This window comes from Chanodichthys erythropterus, chromosome 8, assembly GCF_024489055.1.
Source record: "Chanodichthys erythropterus isolate Z2021 chromosome 8, ASM2448905v1, whole genome shotgun sequence".
Classification (NCBI taxonomy): domain Eukaryota; kingdom Metazoa; phylum Chordata; class Actinopteri; order Cypriniformes; family Xenocyprididae; genus Chanodichthys; species Chanodichthys erythropterus.
In genome coordinates this window covers 19,011,290-19,032,698 of record NC_090228.1, presented here as the reverse complement: position 1 = coordinate 19,032,698, position 21,409 = coordinate 19,011,290, and the positions used below count along the sequence as shown (strand labels likewise).

Sequence of the window (21,409 nt, the reverse complement as noted above, 5' to 3'; positions counted from 1 at the left end):
TAAGTATGCTACTATTCATCTTTCACACTCCACACAAACACTTGAATAGCCCATATTTTTCTAGGTTAAAGGTGCTAAAGAGGATGTTTTGTTTTATACATTTTTGCAATATTACTTGAAACTGTCTTTACTAACTGATAAAAGACTATTTATTAGGTGCACTGAAAGTAATATTAATATACATCATCTGTGCATGAGGTAGGGCCTTAAAAGCATCAGCCAATCGTTTACGCGATCAACGCTTAAACGATTGGCCCTCTGGCTTGTCAATCACTGCCATGACGTTCCTTGTGAGAGACGTGCGCGGCTGCGCTAAAGTCACTTTCCACACTCCACAGGCACCGCATGCAATGTTTTTGTCAGGAGACAGGAGTAACAACTGCAGATTATGAGTTACCTGCGGTGAGTCCGACATAATGAATCCAAAAAACACAACACAGCGAATGCCGGTGGTAAACACTCATGTTCCAGTACTCGTGCACGGGTTTTGGGAGGCGTTCTTATGCATGCGCTCATTTCAAGGTCGATGAATGATAGTCGAGCATTTAGTCAAAAATTTTGGTAACTAAGCCTCTTCTCGTCAACTAACGGTTAGTCAACAAATAGGGGGCAGCCCTAAATAGTACATAAAATTTGTTTTGTCCTGGTCATTTTTAATCAAAATATCATAACTCTGATCTTCCTGTGAAATGACAGAATTCTCTCTTATAACGCTTCCCGGAGTTTTCCAATCATTTAGTCTGCTTAACTCCCTTTCGTACAATCAACTTCAGACCTGCCTCTATTCACTCAACAGTCGATGGGTAGAACCAAGTCCCACTCTATATTTTTTATTTTTGATAATTCATTTCACTTTTGTTTCATGGTAATACGCAGTATTTCCTATAAGATGGTGGTATTGCAAGAATTAGTTGGGCCGTACAAAAACTTAGCAAGAACTGGGCTAAAAGTTTCCTAAGAAAGAAAGGCTTAGAGTCACATAGGGTCAGCAGATTTGTGTATGTACACCCCATCTAGCCATACCTAATGTAAACTTGTTTGGCTCTGGATTACTAGTTGGGAATCCTTCTGCATTATACAATGGATTCACACTGGCCTAAACTTCACTCTTTCTTTGGATCTTGAATGTGTGCACTCATGACGTAAAGCTTGCGAGGGAAAAGTACAAGTAAAGGCAATGTTAAAATACTTTCCCTCTTCTGGTCACTTGGTTTGCATGGATGTTTTGCCGTTCAACTCATTATGTCTCATTAAATCCTAAATTGGCTTCTGAGTCTCAACAGAAGCCTAGTGTGAGCCGCTTCCAGACCAGAGACGCCCTGAAGATTTGTGTTCGGTAATCAGGGCCTGGTTTGGTGACCCTGTCTGCTCTGTAGTTTGTTAATCCAATGAAACTGCCTTGTTTATTTGTTCAGAAAGTATACAGGCAATAAATAATGAGAACACCTAAATTGTCATTATTTAGTTGGCAGTATTCACTTGACTTTCACCATTGACACAACCCAAGGTAGTAATGTGGATCCAGTGGTCTGTAGTCTATTGTTCTGCTTAAGCCCAAAGTTGTTTTTTACGCTTCATGTGACAAATGTTGTCATCAGCATATTATGTGTGTACTGTAGACCTGTTGCATGAAGCTAGTTGAACAAACTCAGAGTCTCAGAGTAGATTTAGAGTTGAGAAGTCCATATAAATCCAACCTGGTTTAGCAGTCTCACAACCCTCGGTATAAACGTTCTGTCAACTTTTTAAAAAATGTTTTCAGCACTTAAATGCTCTTTTTACGAATATTTAGCATAGAAACCTTCAAAGCTACTAACATTGCTATTTGAAAAAAAGTGGCGAAAAAAAGCAGCTTTAATGTCGTCAAACCTGGAAGTACTTAGACATTTGAAAATTAAATATTCTTTGTGTAGTAACTATTTTAAAAGCAATAAGGCACTTATTTTTGTGATTTACCTAATATTGCATGGCATCCCGTACCTTATTGCTTGCTGAATATGTATACAGTGTATAGTATAGAAATTATATACAATGGGGTAACACAAAATAAAGTGCTCTGACAAGCAGGCCACTGAAAATATGTTCAGTAGGTTCATTTCTACAATTTTTTTGCTTTCAGTCCCTTTGGTTCCCTGGTGGGTAGTTAATCAGTTACTCAGGTGACAGGAAGGCTGACTCAACTCCAGGCATGTGGCACACTGACCTGGTTCACATGGTGTTATGAAACTAAGACAGGGAGATGAATGGAGCACTTCATATAAAAAGGCATCATGGGAGAGATGGTTAAACTCCATATAATAAAATGAATGCAATAAGATGAAGCTTATTTAACTATATTGTACAGTCAATAATAATAATCACAATGAAAATGTGATTTTGGCCTATAATAATAAGTTGCCAAATTAAAGGGTTAGTTCACCCAAAAAATTCTGTCATTAATTACTCACCCTCACATCACTCCAAACCTGTAAGACTTTCGTTCATCTTCAGAACACAAATGAAGATCTTTTTGATGAAATCTGAGTTTTTTGTCCCTCCGTAGACAGCTACACAACTGACTTTGTCTCTTCAAAAAGTTCATAAATAGATCGTAAAACTAATCCATATGAATTGAGTGGTTTAGACCAAATTTTCTGAAGAGATTTGATGGCGTTATGATTAACAGTTTGAATTTAAGCTTTTATTCACATATAAACATTCATCAGTGCACACATCACTTGTGGAAAACGGAAGCTCAAATATGCTTGCTTGACGCATGCAAGAACCAATGACGTTCATTCTTTCAGAAGAGGTTTGTTCTCGCGCGTCAACCAAGTTTTGTTTGGCTTTCTCTTTATGGTTGCTGATCAATGTGTATGTGATTAAAAGCGAATTCAATCTGTTCATCCCTTCTGAAAATTTGGTCTAAACCACTCAATTCATATGGATTAGTTTTACGAACTCTTTATGAACTTTTTGAAGCGTTAAAGTGTCAGTTGCGTAGCTGTCAGTGGAGGGGCAGAAATCGCTCAGATTTAATCAAAATGATCTTCATTTGTGTTTTTCTTATTGACACAAAGCAAACTAAGTTCCAAGATCCTTCATCTGGTAATTATGATATTATTGTGCCATTCACGTGGACTCATCTCATAAATGCGATTGTTCCAACATGTCTTTGAGGCATTATGAGATTGTGTGTGGATTATATATAATAGTGCATTGTGGGAGCCTGTTTGGTAATATGGTAAAAGTACTGTTTTTTATTTTACTTAAGCAGAGTGAATTGTGTGGGTCTTTATGTTGTCCAAACTACTGAAAACTTCAGTACATTCATCAACTGGGGGACGGGATCTGAGCTCTCTATTCTTTCCCTCATTGTCTTTTTCACGGAGGAGGGAAGTGGAGGAGGAGAGTGGGTGTAGAGTCATTCATCCATAAACCCTTCCACCCCCATCTGCTTGTGTGTCATCGCATGTCTGGCTGTGATACCGAGGTGACGCAGCATGAGCTGGAGTCAGGGCACTGGTTCAAGCCATCCTATTTGGAGACTGGATTGTATCACAGGAGTAAAAGAGAAACATCCAATGAGTGCTACAGGCTTTGGATTGTCTTTTCAGACAATAAGTGTACAGCTCCACACTGCAGTCCCTCCAGTATCTTGAGATTTATGCAATCATAATTAATAGTGATGCACTGATAATAAAATGCATCATATGTTGTATTATGGTTATATCAATTAAATTTTTATATAAATATATTTAATATTAAATAAATATTAAAGATATAAATTGTATATTGTCTACATAAACAAATCCAGCACTACAATTGAATTTAGACTTTATAATACACAGTATAAAATATGGACATTCATTTTGAGATTTTATAAAGATTGCATTTAACAGTATTAAATTATTAACATTTTATTAACATTCATTTTTAATGAGCATTAGATGATGGTTGAGCTGCACGATTAATTGTTAAAAGATCATGATCACACTGCCGCTGATCCAGAGAGAGCCGTTGTCATGTATAGGTATGAAACGGCTTCACAAACAATCTTTTCAAACACAGTTTCAATAATTCAAATTGTCACAGAAGTACTGGGATAAAAGTTTATATTTTAGATATAAACACTGACGTCTATGGTAGTGATCAAAATAGAGTAAATCACCTTTTGAAAGTAACTTGATGCTTCAAATAAGGATTGTATCGATTACATTGTTACGCCAGTAGGTGATAAGTGTCTATTAAAAAATGTGTCATTGAAAGATTTAAGAGATTTGTTCAAAATCACTGATTCATCCAATAATAAAATAAGTGAGTCATTGAATCATTCATTCGAACCAATTAAAACAAATCTAATTAATAATTTTTTTTTTGAAAAATACATTTTCTCAGAGCATTTTGTAACATTTTAGTAAATTGCGTTATATTTTCTAGTTGTCCTATTCAGAATTGTGGGAGAATCGTGATCTCTAATCAGAATTGTGCAGCTGTAGATGATGGCAAATATAATCCAAATGTAAAAATGGAGGAAATGAGCATGAACAATTAAATACTCAGTAGCTGCGTTTCCACTGCCGGGCCAAAGGCGGACGTGTTAGTGCGTGCCAGGGCCGGTCGCGTTTCCACTGTCACTTCAGGGGCTTGATCGTGCCTCTTTGGTGCTTCTTCTGTGCCAAAGGCATGGGTTATTCGGCCCGCCGAAAACCTTGGTCCAAAGCGGGCCAGCTGGGGCCTGAGGCGCGGTTGAGGTGAAAGGTGGAGCTAATCGTAGTCAGGTGATGGTCTACACACTGAAGTGGGTTGAGTTGTGCGACATTTGATCAAGTGAGGTGTGTTTAAGGGTGGTTTTTAGATCAGCGCTGTGGAGCTAGCAGACCGACAGTGGGAACACAACTTAATTTTGTCGTTTGTGCCTAAGGTCTGTGGCCATAGGCCCAGCCCGGCACGCTGTTAGCCCTGGCTCGCACTGGCCCGACAGTGGAAAAGCAGCTAATATAAACCAATACCGATACTGCTAATGTTTGAAAGAGCTGGCAAATTTGTCTTATTTTCACAGAAAAATAAAGAAAAATAAAACAAAAAAACTTTATTCAATCATGCTGACCCTTCATTAAGCACGATCTAAATGTTAATTTAACGTCAATGACGATATCAACTTTGGTCTTCTGTTCATGGTGTCCGACAAACGGAAATCCTGACTATATCGAAAAAATATGGTAAAAATCTTCTTTGAGGATCGACTTTTTGTACATGGTGTTCTAAATATTATGAACTGCATGCAAAGGATGAATGTGTCAGCATTAATCTCAAAAGCAAAACTTCAATTTAGTTATGTTAGGTCGCAGTAAAAAATCTCCTCATGGGAACTCTGATAGCAGTATTGATGGTATTGGCCTATAAAGGAGATTAAGCCAATAAACATTTAAGGCCCTGATATACTTGGAGTGAAATAATTGAACGAACAAGTGTGATGTAATTTCGAGCAAAGTCAGGCGAAAACGAAGTTCGTTTGTAGTTTGCAGCTTGGGTGGCTTTGGGATGTTCGCTAACATTATACTGCTGCAAAGGTATTTCTAACGTCTTTTTACCCACAAGCAAAAAAACAAAACAATAAAAGAACTCTACCATATATTGGGGCTTTTACCTCTTCTGGGATGACAACAGCTTTTGCTACCTGGCCTTTCTTACAGTTTCCTGCAATAATGAGGAGATCAAAGCTTAGACAGAAGAACACTCAGTCCGTTGCCTGTGTTCAAAGGCTGTCTTTTCTTTGAGGAGAATCACCTCTCTGCTGAAGTCCCCTGCTGATTTTAACAGCCCCATATAGCACAGTATCCTCTCTTGATGTTATCTCTATTCTGATGGAAGAGAGAGCCAATGCGTTTACGGCAGGATCATTTAAACTCGAAAAGGAATCGAAACCCCTCTTGAAATACATGATTATAAATGAATGAACGAATGAGGCATTTATATAGCGCTTTCATATGTACTCGTATTACAGAAACATCTAGCAATCTACAGAACATAAGGTGTACAGACTTGCATTGATCACTTGAAGTCTGAGGTCGTAGGGTGTCCCATTTGTCATTTTAGATCTTAGAAGGGTGCTCAAAAGGTGGTGCTATGCCAGTACTACTATCTGACTACTGAGCCTATAGCATTATGTCTCCAAATTGTGGATTCAAGGAGGGCCACAGTGGCACCGTTTGGGACAGGGCCCGAATATGTGACGCAATGCCTCATACTCTAGTAGTCCGCAGTGAAGTCTGCAAGAGTGTGGGCGCAGCAAAAGAGTGTACCAAGGGAGCATAGTTGCCGCCCATGTGCACTCATCTGAATTGTAAATCGATAAATGGGACAGCTTACCAGTTTGTAGACTTGGACATATGTGAGCAAAGGCCATGAGACTGCAAGTGCAGAATTCTCAATATTTTGGCTGCATAAAAGTCCTTCCTTTTTAAAGAGTCACTTTTGCACATAATGCTTTCGTGCAGTAGCTGGGCCAATTTGAAAGATAACAGGGTTAATTAATGATTTGACATGCAGCCATTTCTTGGAGATTTTGACCTTTTCCCACATTTAGTTTAGACAGTTTTAGTGTTCTTGTATGACCAACAAGTAGCTAATATGAAAGCTACAGGAAAAATAGAGCAAATATCAGTAAACACATCCGTGTGATTGTTAGCACTTTTCCGTGTTCTGTTGATGTTTGACTTGTCTCGGAATCAGTAAATCTCTTGCTGCTGGACTGTCAAAACAGCTAGCTGGTTTCACATGGTTGGCAGAATGACTCTGAAATGAACCTTTGGAATGTGTGTTTATGTGGGTGGCTGAGCATTATGGTTGTGGTTGTGGTTTGGCTTTTTTTTAAACAATGTGACTTGGCCTGCGGTTTGAGTGACATGGATGGTGGAGGAAATCCCACAATTGTGATGCAACACTGACGTATGCAGTGGTAAACTATGTAAAAATGTTGACGTTTGTTACATTTTTTTGATCTGAGATAATGGTGCCATTATACCATGCAACATAGAACATTACCGCCATTGATTCAGTTTAGAAAAAGGCACATTGGACATGTAAGGCCATTTTCACCAGTAGGGTCTACTAACAGCCATTCATTGGGGGACATTGGTGACCCATTTTAAATTCTATATTATTAAGTAATGTGATTCTTTTTGGTTTAACTTGTAATTTGTAAATTAATTTTGATCATAAGATATTGGATTAGATTTTTAAAGACCCTACAAGCTCGATTAAACCATCAAAATATAAAAAAAATAAAAATAATATATATATATATATATATATATATATATATATATATATATATATATATATATATATATAATATATTATTATTTATTTTTATTTTTTTTTTATTTTTTATTATTATTATAAATATGAGGGAAGAAAAAAATACTAAATTTGGTTAAGGTATTTATCTGACAATTATTTGGCAAAAAAAGGCAAACTACAGCTAAAGGTTTTATTTTACTATGCAGGTAAAATGCATACAGTGACTACAATATAAGTTATTAAAGGGGATCTATAATGCCCCTTTTCACAAGATGTAATATAAGGTCTCAGGTGTCTCCAGAATGTGTCTGTGAAGTTTTAGCTCAAAATACCCCACAGATCATTTATTATAGCTTGTCAAATTTGCCCCAATTTGGGTGTGAGCAAAAACATGCTGTATTTTTTGCGTGTCACTTTAAATGCAAATGAGCTGCTGCTCCCTGCCCCTTTTCCAAAAGAGGGTGGAGCTTTAACAACTCACGCTTCGGTTGCTCGACAACAACAAAGCTGGATAATCTCACACTGCCAAAATGACAATTGTCTGTAACTGTGTTCAACCTTACATTGTTCAAACCGGAGTCGGACACTGATGGAGAGTCTAAGGAAGAAGTTACAACTTTTAGAGCGCAACTGGTCATTGCTGAATGGTTAGTAGATACATTTATGTAGTTGCTGTGGAGTTGAGTCAAACCATCGACTAGCATGTGCCGTCATGTTAAACTTTTGTGCAAATCTAGCATTGAATTGACCCTCGTTTCTGAAGCAGTCCGGCGTAAAATGACAACATGGTAACAACACTCTACTACAGCAACTCTTCCTCTTCCTCTTCCGTTTGTTCCATGTTCTCGGGGGTAGAGTTTATGCAAGTTTTGGGGTTTGTGATATCACCAACCTGGGAAGAAGCTTGTCGTAGTCCCTACCAGTTTGTTGTAGTCTTTAAAAAGCAATTTCTGTGTGGTATAATTAAAAATAGAGCAATGCTAAAGTTTATTAACTCAAGTTTAATGTTTAAGATTTACGTTTTCAGATGGGTGGTTGTGGCAGAATTCTGTATATTTATTAGGTACTCATCTTGCTTGCCTTTTTTCAGTTGTGTTCAGGTAGTGGAGCACCATGCTGCTGATATCGATGTTTATCACTGTCCCAACTGTGAGCCCATCCACGGACCCTCCATGAGTAAGTGTGTGCATGTACACGTGTTTCTTAATTCCTTTTGTTGTTTCCAAAGATCAGTCTTATGAATATTTCTTTCTTTTTCTCAGTGAAAAAACATAACAACTGGCACAGGCATGACTACACAGAGCCAAATGATGGCACACGCCCCGTCCAGGCAGGAACTGCTGTGTTTGTGCAGGAACTCCAGGCCAGGAGCTTTGCCAGGTACAAGCACCTCTGGATAATAACTTGATTTAGATGTCGAACTTTCCTACTTTGATGTCTACCGAGTTTTAAGGACATACGCGATCATGTGTTACGGCTTTGAAATTGGCACCTACCTTGCAATTGATTTGTGTGTCTTGGCTGTTCCAAAGTGGCAATGAGATTCTGGTGCCAATGCATGGGAGTCAGGTGACCCAACACTTCCTGGAGAGGGAGGGCTTCCGTTACCCCATAGTGGTGCATGACCTGGATGGACTGGGTCTTAAACTGCCCTCTCCTTCTTTCTCTGTCAGCGATGTGGAGCATTATGTTGGTAAGACCTAAGTTTGTGTGTATTGCATTATGGTCTATCAGATAACAGCTCAGGAGAGTGTCACTAGAGCAAAAGAGAAGCATTTAGATAACATTTCAAGATTAGATTTGGACACATAACCTGACACACACACATGCTATAATCAAATTATTGATTATATTTGTGCATATATGCTGTTCAGAAGTTTGGGGTCAGTCATTTGAGGAGTCATTATCTTTTTTTAAAGCTAACAAGTAGTTTTTTTGAACAACTTTAAACACATTGGAGCATTAGGTTACCAAGTGCCATTGTGATTGTGGTTATCCGTCCGTGCTGGTAGTGAATGGGTCTGGACCGGACTCCTGTACAGCTCTGGAGGTTATCTCCTCTCTCCTCTACATTAGACCTAGAACATTTCATCTCCAGTTACAAAGCTGTTGTACAGCACCGCCAGACTGAGCTCAGGTTCCCAATAGGGCTGTTTTATCTCAATGCTTATGTTACATGGCTCCCTCTTTCGCACGCCGCTGATCTTTAAGCTGGAACTGTTTTAATAGTAACAGGTGTCGGGGGGAAGAGGGGTGTGTGTGTGTGTGTGTGGGGTGCACTCAACAGATCATGTTACCTAGCCAGTTGGGCACAGACAAAAGGCTTTTCTTTTCTTAGAAAAGATAGACACTCATTCTTCCATGTATGGGCAAATTTAAAAAAGAATATTGTTTGTTGTCAGACTGTCAGACTTTAATGAATTGTATGCAAAATTTACCAGAGCAACAATTTTAAAAGGAAGTTAAAGGGGTAGTTGATCCAAAATTGGAAATTGTAGTCATTTACATAATTTACCCTCATGTCATTCCAAACCTGTATGACTTTCTTCTGTAGAACATAAAGGATGATGTTTGGCAGAATGTTCAAACTGCTCTTTTCCATATAATGAAAGTGAATAGCGACTGGGGCTGTCAAGACTAATTTTCTGTATGTTTCTCAAATAAGTTATCCTGCAGCTTCAGAAGACTTTGAATATAGTGCAAGTTGTATGGACTACTTTTGTTAGTTTTTTGTTAGTCAATAAATCTGGTCCTCATTAGTTATGTACGGAAGAGGATTAGGGCCAAACAATAATAAAAAAATAAAACCATCTCAAGATTAAAGTTGTTAAATTTCGAGAAAAAAGTCAAGATAAAATGTTGAGAATAAACTCATTAAATTACGAGAAAAAACTTGTTAAATTCCAAGAAAAAAGTCGTGATAAAATGTTGAGAATAAACTCATTAAATTACGAGAAAAAAGTCGTGATAAAATGTTGAGAATAAACTTGTTAAATTACGAGAAAAAAGTCGTGATAAAATGTTGAGAATAAACTCATTAAATTTCGAGAAAAAAGTCAAGATAAAATGTTGATAATACGGTTATTAAATTATGGGAAAAAAGTTGTTAAATTACGAGAACAAATTTGTTAAATTATGAATTTGATCTCATAATCTCATAGTTCTCATAATCGACTTATTTCTCGAAATTTAACAAGTTTATTTTCAACATTTTATTTTGACTTTTTTCTCAAAATTTAACAACTTTAATCTCGAGATGGTTGTATTTTTTTATTATTGCTTGGCCCTAATCCTTTTGAAATAAAATATAAATATTAGATGAGAAATTTAAACAAACAAACAAAAAAACTAATGAAAATTATAAATATTGTCTTGAAACTAACATTTAAAACTAAGTTTAAATTGAAGTGCTTACATTTCTAAAACTGAAATAAAAATAAATTAAAGCTGTATAGAAATATTAAAAGGAAAAACTAAATACACATACAATTATTAAAACAAACTAAAATTAAAATGAAAGCTCTAAATATCAAAATAAAAGCTAATTCAAAATATTAATAGTAGACTATATGAATACTAAAATAACACTGGCCTATTTACTGAATATACTTCAAATATGTGCGCTTGGAGTCTGGATTTTGCATAGAGGTTGAGGAAAAAATATAATAAATAAATAATTTAAATGTTGTCTACAGACATTTTCAAATCAGTATTGCTGGAAATGAGTGCGTGGTGATCATAAAAATATCAGCATTGGTTCAAAAGCACTGCAGAGTTTTGCAGTTCCCTGTCCATTTCACAACTTTGGCTTTGAGTCTTTCACATTTAAGGTTTTGTGGGACTGTTCCTCCAGCTGTTCCCTGTCATCAGACGCTGGCCAGCTGTGTGTGTGTTGAGGGACTGCAGTCACTTCACCATCTGTCCAGCGTCGTTTCCGGTCCTCAGCTGTCTTTTGTGATTTGCGGCCCTGCAGCTGTGTCTCTCAAAAGCCTTATTACAGACTTTGTGAAACCGACATACAGAATATATAGCAGAGAATTGATGCATGAGAAAATCTGCCCCGAAACACAGACCCAATCTGAAAATATCTGCTTTCTTTTTCCAGGTGCAAATAAAGTCATCGATGTCATTGATGTCGCAAGACAGGCAGACAGCAAGCTGAAGCTGGGAGAGTTTGTGAAATATTACTATCAACCTGAAAGGCCCAAAGTTTTGAATGTTATCAGCCTAGAGTTCTCTGATACAAAGTATGTCTGTGTGTGAAACCATCAGTTTTCTTTCTGTGCAACATAACTTCACTTCAAATGACTTTATTCTACTGCTTAAAATAACATAAAGTGTACACTTAGGTCACATTAAAATTAGTGTATTTTAAAGCAAGATTGTTTTTGGCACCTGATATACAATTATGTATCTACCATTTTATGAACTACATAACATTTAGTACATACAAGTGCAAATTTTTTTCCCTGCTCTGTTCTAGGATGGCTGATTTGGTGGAGGTTCCTGAAATAGCACAGAAGATGTCCTGGGTGGAAAACTACTGGCCTGACGACTCGTTCTTCCCTAAACCATTTGTGCAGAAGTATTGTCTCATGGGAATGAAAAACAGTTACACAGACTTCCACATCGACTTTGGAGGAACTTCAGTGTGGTATCATGTTCTTTGGGTAAGAACTGTGGCCTGATTGATGATGTGAATCTGTTTTATGAAGTGTACTTTTGTATAGGATTCACGAGTAATTTGTGGCGCTTCAATCATGTGAATTTTTGTGTTTGTGTGCACAGGGAGAGAAGATTTTCTACTTGATCAAGCCAACTAAGGCTAACCTTGCACTATATGAGTCCTGGAGCTCGTCACCCAATCAGAGCGAAGTATTCTTTGGGGAAAAAGTCGACAAGTGTTACAAATGTGTGGTGAAGCAGGGAACTACCATATTCCTCCCCACTGGTGAGAACACAGAATTAGCCAAACATTTGAATCACTATTTGTGTCCTTTAAAGGGTTATGCCCACCCACCTATTTACATTATTATATTCAGAATCAGCTTTATTCGCCAAGTGTGCGCAAACACACAAGGAATTTGTTGTGGTTTCCAGGAGCTCTGGGTACATACATGCATACATACATCCATCGTATACATTCATACATATATAACACAAAAGAATAGAAACAATATTTAAATAAGATTAAGAAAACATAAGTAATATTCTTCTAGATCTGAAGACTTATGTACAGATGTGTGCATTATGTACTGTATATACAGCTGTAAAAATAAAAATGTGTATTTGCATAGTAAGGATCTATTTATTGTCCAACTCTCAGGTGGCATAAACACCATAAGAGTACAGAATTATGAATTATAAAAACAGTAGTAATTGGTGTGCTAGCTATAGCCTGAAACTGTTTTTATGCCTAGATGTTCTAGTGCACAGAGATCTGTACCGTCTGCCTTACGGCGGAAGTGCAAACAGGCTGTGGCCTGGGCGAGAGGGGTCTGTGATGATGAAACCTGCCTGTTCTTTCACTCTGGACATGTAAAAGTCCTGAAGGACAAGCAGGTGCACACCAGTTATCCTCTTAAGCAGTTTATATTGATGATGCAACAGAATAAATGCGCCAGTACTGTTCATTTGTAGTGGATCTATGATTTATACGTCTAAAAAGCTATTCAAATGAATTAAAAATATTTATAAATTAATTAAACTGAGAAATATATGTTAAAAATGTCAGGTTGGTACAACTGTCATGATATCAAAATAAACGCAAACGGACCGTTTAATGTCTGATTCATATGGCACACAAAATGGCAAACACTTCAGGAGCTTCGAAGGTGTCATTGGATTTCCGGGAGACGTGTGTGTCGCATTCCTGGAAACAAAGCCGTTGTGACGCCGAACCCCCTCGTGGAAGAAGAAGGCCGTTGTGTTTACAACTGAGCAAATGAGCGCTTATCAAAATCAGCTAAACGCTGTATTTACAAAAGTATGTGAAGTTTGCATCACCATTGTTGCAATATACATGCACAACTTGTTAGGTATACGCCGGCCTGCTATCGTAGGGACATCGACTTTACATTTTTATGCCACTAAACATGACGCAAAACAAAACGAACTATACATGTACACTACCGTTCAAAAGTTTGGGGTCTGTAAGTTTTTTTTTTTAATGTTTTAAAAGAAGTATCTTCTGCTCACCTTGCCTGCATTTATTTGATTAAAAATACAAACAAAAGCCATAATATTGTGAAATATTACTCCAATTTAAATCAGCTGTCTTCTAAGTCAATATACAGTAAAGTGTAATTTATTCCTGTGATCAAAGATGAATTTTCAGCATCATTACTCCAGTCTTCAGTGTCACATGATCCTTCAGAAATCAATCTAATATGACGATTTGATGCTCAAGAAAACATTTATGATTATTATCAATGTTGAAAACGGTTATTTACATTTTTATTTCATGATGCTATGATGAATAGAAAGTTCAAAAGAACAGCATTTGTCTGAAATCTAGATCTTTTGTAACATTAAACACTACCGTTCCAAAGTTTGGGGTCAGTAAGAATTTTAATTTTTTTGGGGGGGGATAGAAATAAAAATTAATCAATACTTTTGTTCATCAAGGATCAAAAGTTACAGTAAAGACAATTATAATGTTAGAAAATATTCTATTTAAAATAAATGCTGTTCTTTTGAACTTTCTATTCATTGAAGAATTTTGAAAAAAAAAAATTGTACACAATTGTTTTCAACATTGATAATAATAATGAATGTTTCTTGAGCATCAAATCATCATATTAGATTGATTTCTGAAGGATCATGTGACCCTATGCATGTGACACTGAAGACTGGAGTAATGATGCTGAAAATTCAGCTTTGATCACAGGAATAAATGACACTTTACTGTATATTGACATAGAAAACAGCTGTTTTAAATTGGAATAATATTTCACAATATTACGGTTTTTGTTTGTATTTTTAATCAAATAAATGCAGGCTTGGTGAGCAGAAGATATTTCTTTTAAAACATTAAAATCCTATCAAAAATATGTAATAATATCAAAAATAATAAATAATATCAAAAAATCCCCTGACCCCAAACTTTTGAACGGTAGTGTAGGTCAGATGTCCTCTTGGGGATGTTAATTCACATTTATGAATTAATAATTAATAATTCATGATGTTTGTTGTAAAAGAAATGTACCTTGAAAAATAGATTTTAAAAACATGTTTGAAGATGTGTACACTCACATGTTCAAGGCGTGATAGAAAAAAATTAAAAAATTTACGTGATGGTTATGCCACATGATATTATTATTTGAAACATTTCTAAAAAATTGTATAAATATTGTTGGTAGTGTTTTACAGTCCTGTTTCGCATGAGCGTACTATGACACTACCTGGGTAGTAATTAGGTACTAACCCTGAACCTACCCATAAACCTTAACTTAACCCATGTAGTTATCTCACATTACTCAGTACACTGAAAGCGCACATACTGTAAAATAAAGTGCAACCATATTTTTCAAAACGCATAATAACCAATAGGAATACAAAGTGTACATTGCTAAGAGCCTAACTAAGTTTCCTTTTTCTTTATTGTGGGCATGTATTTGTCATTGACTCAAATAACAACATGCCTTTTGTGTCCTTAATTGACCCCACGGCACAAAATAGGATGTGCGTTTTCGCAGAAAAACACGAACACGGTACGGCAAGGCGAAAGTAATATCAGGCGGTTTCCCAGGGCTTCTGCCAGGAAAATGTGGATCAGCGTCCAACAACTGATGACCCTTGTTACAGAGGGATTGTTGGGCAACGGTCTTCGCTGAGCAACGTGGTAAACAGACTGAAAACACTGATGAAATTCACGTGCATCTCACCGAATGGAAAGAATGAAAAGTATCTGAATGTTATTTTAATCGCCCAATAAGAGGCGCTTTAATTCAGCATACATTCAGTTCTATAAACGGTCTTTAACCAGTGCGGAGGTAGTAGACGTAACTCTTCTAGGGGGATTCATTATCACAGCATGTGTTTGTGGTGTGTGAAAGCAAGCATGTGGGTTTCCCTCCTCGAGCAGAACGTCACATATGACGAAGCAGAAATCCCCCTCTTGTTTAGCAGCATGTCTGCACACGGAGGCCAATACACATGCAGCCAGACGGAGAGATAAAACTGATGTTTCTCTCTGTGGCAGAGAGGTGTGGGTGTGAGATTACTCTATATTTAGCTTTTGCTGATGTGTATTTATAGGTGTATTACATGCTGGTTACCGTTGTTCTGTATGAAATTGACATTTGTAGTGTTTGTGTGTGTGTCTATCATACTTACATTCATACAATTTTATTAAATAAAATGTAAAACATTAAATCAATATTGATTTTTAATCAGCCTGGCTTAAATTCAAATTGTTATATTAAAATTGAATTAAATTATATTAAATATATATTTTTTTTTTTCTAAAATATTTGCTAATTAATGTAATGGGGGTTTCTACATGGAGTGAGTTGGCTCCAAAATATTTAAGATAATGTTTAATGAAAATAATGACATGTATATAGAGACATCATTAAAAATAAAATGATAAAATAATAATTTATTGTTGGGCTTGTGAGAGTGAATTAGGTCAGCATAAAACGATCTGTGTTGGGCCCTGAATGTTGATCTCTGTTGCCCTCTACAGGTTGGATCCATGCAGTGCTCACTTCTCAGGACTCCATGGCATTTGGTGGGAACTTCCTGCATAACTTAAACATAGACATGCAGCTCAGGTAAAACCCTGAATTAATTCCTCAATATTTATCCTTCTAATTAAGCTTGTCTATACTGATCCTGTCACTATAGTTAATTTCCGGTTTCTAAATGTAAATTCCTACTGGAGCTGTTATACCTCTTAAACCTCATTTCAGGTGTTATGAGATGGAACGAAGACTGAAGACTCCAGATCTCTTTAAGTTCCCATACTTTGAGGCCATCTGCTGGTATGTGGCCAAAAACCTTCTGGAGACCCTAAAAGGTGAGTGGGAAAGGGCAACTCCTGCAGTGCTTTAAGGCCCGTTCACACCCCAAGAATGATAACTATAAAGAAAACGATAAAGATATAGTTCTCGTTCGAAAAAAATAACACTGTCCACACAACAGCTATACTGATATAGAGAAATTATACCGTTGGGATCACTTTCAGAGTGATTTTTTTTTTCTAGAATCCAAATCAGAATCCATTCTGATTTACGGCTTGCGCATTTAAAATGGCAGACGACATCCAGAAAAAAAGTGTATCGCCGAGGTTCAGAAAAAGCCACCACTGTTTGACAAGTCAACCCCCTTTTCAAGGATACTTTAAACAAAATGGATATATGGAAAACAATCGGTCATACCCTCGGATTAAATGTTGAGAAGTATTAACGATGAGATCGTTATGCCAGGCTAGCAAACAGCGTAACATAAAATTACCTCAGGTATCCAGCGCTAGTTTCGACAACATTGTCTTGCTTCCTTTGAAGTTTTAGTGAAAAATACTAGTCCTTGCTTTTTATTCCACTATATTGACTTCGTCAGCTATATTCAGTTAGATTAGATCGATTACACTAGCTATTCTCTCAAAACATAGCATGCTGAGGACATCTGCTGGTTAAAGCTGTGTAAATGCAACAAGAACAAGAAAAACATGATGTACACACTTTGAAACCACAGCACGTGAGTTTTGAATAAACAGACCGTTGTCGTTCGTTGGTGTGGACGCAAATATAGTTATCTTTATAGTTATTGTTCTTGGAGTGAACCAGCCTTTAGTATATAGGGTAAATTATAAATAAAAACAAAGTAAAAAAAAAGAAAAAAAAAGAAAACCTGTTTGTGTTTTCAGAGCTGCGGGAGGATAACTGTCAACCTCAGGATTATCTAGTGGACGGGGTGAAAGCTTTAATCTCATCACTGAAGACATGGCTGAGGAGGGAGGCAAGAGAACAACATCCACATTTACTATGTGATTATTGTTGTAGTGAAACTCCTGTGGCTGTTCTACATGGTAGTTTTCTCTGTGTGTTTCCTCTACAGTTGACTCAACCTAACAGTGAGGTTCCAGACCATATCAGGCCAAGCCATCTCATTAAAGCTCTGACCAAGGAGATCCGCCACCTGGAGGTAAGACGAGCCTAAGTGGTTTGGAATGGGTGATGTTTAGATGCACAGATGTTTAGACAGATGTTGTGACTGTAAGAGATAGTTGGTGCTTTTTGTTTTTGATCTTCGCTTTGCAACTTTATGGAAACAAGTCATTTCTGTTTTGCCAATATTCTACTTAAAATAAATGAAATTTAATTAAACTCAATATATATATATATATATAATATTCTCTTACACACATTGGAGAAAATAAAATTTATATTAAAATAAAGCAAATTTACAATTAATCATTTAAAATTTAAAGATTAGATTAATATTAATTCTTTTCACAGGCTGGAAATAAAATAAAATAAAATATGGAGTGGATTAAATTGATATTACACTAAAGCAAATATTCATGTAAATTTCATTAAGCTAAATTTGAATAATGTTAATTTTTTTTCACATCCTGGACTTTAAATTAAATTAAATTAAATTAAATTAAATTAAATTGTAATTCTTACACAGATTGGAATAAATTAAATTTATATTTAACTGAAGCAAATTTACAATTAATATCAATTTAAATTTGATTAAATTAAATTTGAAAGATTAAAGTAATATTTATTCTTATGTAGCTTGGAGTAAATTAAATGAATATTCAACTGAAGCACATGTACAATTAATATCCATTTAAATTAGATTAAACACAATTTAAAAGATTAAATGAATATACATTTGAGCACAGCCTATACTGAAATTAAATATTATTTCTCAAAATCTTTTGTTTTTTTTCCCTTTTTAACTAAAATATATGCTAATTAATATAATGGGTGTTTCTACATAACCTAAAACAGCTCCAAGAAGTTGAAGTGATTTGCTGTGTAATATTCTTAAACAGGATGAATCGAATAAAGCTGGAAAATCTCAGGGAAGTGCTGAGTGCCCTTTATCACGCTCATCACTGGAGAAAGGATATCAGGCACGTTGCGCAGCTCGGCGGCTACAAGACCATCATCGTCGACACCACCACCACCACCATCATCATCACAGCCGCAAACTGCCCTCTAACTTGGACATCCTGGAGCTTCACACGCTGGAGGTATTAAAGAGACTGGAGGTCGGACCGCTTGAGGAGGTGAGTCGGTCAACCCCAATAACCCCCAACCCCCACCCCCATTTTGCACTGTAGCATTTAGCTCAAATTTCTTCTCCCTTTTTTGTGGTGGCATTAGCCTTCATTATTCCTTATCATGTGACTGTAATACGATGCTATCAAATGGTTTTTAGAGGGCTTTTTCACCTTGATATTATATAGGTTCACTGCTTTTAGCAGCATGCAATTATTCTTCTATTTCCAGGAAAAACATCTTTTGTTTCTTGTAACAGGACCCAGCCTTCAGCTCCAAAGTGAATGGCAAGTTTAAGAAAGTGTCTTCAGTGTCTGCCGTAGCTGTTGATGGTAATCATGACAACGCCCTGCGCCTGGTGCTATGTAATGGCAAAATTGTGAGGTGAGGGTCCCGGTAGCTTCATTTTTTTGTGACATTAGATTGGCTATTCCGTTAGACATTAGTTTTCATTATTATGAGTAACCCATAGATGTATAACAATGCCAGTCAAGGAACATTAATGTTAATACTAGCCAAAATGTTAGTCATATAGTAACTGAAAGAACATTATTAGACAGAAAATTCACTTCTTATTTATTACTGTTTACTTGAATATTTAGTTTGAAGCATAATTGAATGGCTACATGCCTTTTTTTAACATTTTTTTTTTATTTACAGCTTTTTTTAATGTGACATACCAAAATTAGTAGTGTTTATCTGCTTTTATTACTTATATTATTATATATTATAAACTACTGATCAAAATTCTGGGGTCAATTTTTTTTTTAAAGAAATTAATACTTTTATTCAGCAAGGATGTACAAAGCATATTAGAGCATATTAGAATGATTTCTGAAGGATCACAGGACACTGAAGACTGGAATAATGATGCTGAAAATTCAACTTTGCTTCACAGGAATAAATTACTTTGTAAAACATGTTCAAATAGAAAACTACGGAAGAGGATTAGGGCCAAGCAATAATAAAAAAATAAAACCATCTTGAGATTAAAGTTGTTAAATTTTTGAGAAAAAACTCAGAAAAAACAAGATGAAATGTTGAGAATAAACTCATTAAATTACGAGAAAAAAATAATTAAATTTCAAGAAAAAAGTCGATAAAATGTTGAGAATAAATTCGTTAAATTACGAGAAAAAAATAATTAAATTTCAAGAAAAGTCAATAAAATGTTGAGAATAAATTTAAATTACGAGAAAAGTCAAAATAAAATGTTGAGAATAAACTCATTAAATTACGAGAAAAAAATAATTAAATTTCAAGAAAAAAGTTGAGATAAAATGTTGAGAATAAACTAATTAAATTATGAGAAAAACTCGTTAAATTACGAGAAAAAAATAATTAAATTTCAAGAAAAAAGTCGATAAAATGTTGAGAATAAATTCGTTAAATTACGAGAAAAGTCAAAATAAAATGTTGAGAATAAACTCATTAAATTATGAGAAAAAAATAATTAAATTTCAAGAAAAAAGTCGATAAAATGTTGAGAATAAACTAATTAAATTATGAGAAAAAAATCGTTAAATTACGAGAAAAAAAAAAATTAAATTTCAAGAAAAAAGTTGATAAAATGTTGAGAATAAATTCGTTAAATTACGAGAAAAGTCAAAATAAAATGTTGAGAATAAACTCATTAAATTATGAGAAAAAAATAATTAAATTTCAAGAAAAAAGTTGATAAAATGTTGAGAATAAATTCGTTAAATTACGAGAAGTCAAAATAAAATGTTGAGAATAAACTCATTAAATTACGAGAAAAAACTCGTGAAATTTTGAGAAAGTCGAGATAAGATGTTGAGAATAAACTCGTTAAATTATATGAAAAAAGTCATTAAATTATGAGAACAAATTCGTAATTTAACAAATTTGTTCTCGTAATTTAACAACTTTTTTCTCATAATGTTGTTAAATTTCTAAACATTTTACCTCTACTTTTTACTTGTAATTTAATGACTCTTTTCTCATAATTTAATGAGTTTAATCTAAACATTTTATCTCGACTTTTTTCTCGAAATTTAACAACTTTAATCTCGATGTTTTTTTTTTTTTTTTTTTTTTTATTATTGCTTGGCCCTAATCCTCTTCTGTAGAAAACATTTGTTTAAATGAAATAATTATTCATAATATTACTGTTTTACTATATTATCAAATAAATCCAGCCTTGGTGAAGCTTTTTTTTTTTTAAAACAAACATTTAATTTAAGATCCCCTTTTGAAATGTAGTATGTTTATTTATAAAATGTATTAATGTAACACATTATTTAAAGTGTAAAGTTTTATATTTTGGTCCTTCTTCCTCACAGGGAGAGGTTATCTATCAGTAATGTGGCAGCCAAAGTCAGTGAAGTGGAAATGTTGCAGTACCATCAACACAGGATAAAATTGGAAAGAATGCCAATGTGCCCACAAGAAAAAGTGAAAAAAGAAAAGCGAGAGGATGAATATGGAGTACACTGCACTATCAAGAAACCACTCAATCATGGTAGGTCGCTTGGAGCGGTAGAGGTTGTCGCAGCCCAGCTTTTGCTATCCAGACTGACTATCCACCTTATTTTGTACAGCTAAAAATACCTGAAGCGTATGACACCTAAAGTCAGACTTATTTAAGTTACAAATGGCTGCATCTGCATTGAAGCCAGTTTCTGTAAAGACAAAAGAATGATTAGTGTATATAAAGACATTTGTTTGACCATCATCTTATTTTGTCAGGTCTAACTGTGCAGACTGAACTCAGGACGGAGTCGCCACATGTAGCATCTTCAGACAGTGACTCTGAGTCAGAGGCAGAGGATTCTGCTGAGGTACTGTTGATGTCAATTAAACTCATTTTCTGGTTAAATGATTAAAGAGATAATTGAAAAATCCAATTTTCCTAATTTTTATTT

At 35.4% G+C, this 21,409-nt stretch overlaps 1 protein-coding gene across 1 annotated transcript in view; it reads left to right on the top strand.

Moving 5' to 3' along the window:
* The window catches only part of kdm7aa (lysine (K)-specific demethylase 7Aa), a 28,635-nt gene that overhangs the window by 2,797 nt on the left and 4,429 nt on the right, over positions 1-21,409 (top strand). The window contains exons 2-15 of the mRNA XM_067392226.1: positions 8,375-8,460; positions 8,547-8,664; positions 8,817-8,977; positions 11,390-11,531; positions 11,768-11,954; positions 12,073-12,235; positions 15,974-16,061; positions 16,200-16,306; positions 17,156-17,247; positions 17,347-17,433; positions 18,296-18,532; positions 18,784-18,908; positions 20,828-21,006; positions 21,234-21,325. Coding sequence (XP_067248327.1) covers positions 8,375-8,460; positions 8,547-8,664; positions 8,817-8,977; positions 11,390-11,531; positions 11,768-11,954; positions 12,073-12,235; positions 15,974-16,061; positions 16,200-16,306; positions 17,156-17,247; positions 17,347-17,433; positions 18,296-18,532; positions 18,784-18,908; positions 20,828-21,006; positions 21,234-21,325 — 1,864 coding nt within the window. The remainder of the gene's footprint in view (positions 1-8,374; positions 8,461-8,546; positions 8,665-8,816; positions 8,978-11,389; positions 11,532-11,767; positions 11,955-12,072; positions 12,236-15,973; positions 16,062-16,199; positions 16,307-17,155; positions 17,248-17,346; positions 17,434-18,295; positions 18,533-18,783; positions 18,909-20,827; positions 21,007-21,233; positions 21,326-21,409) is intronic.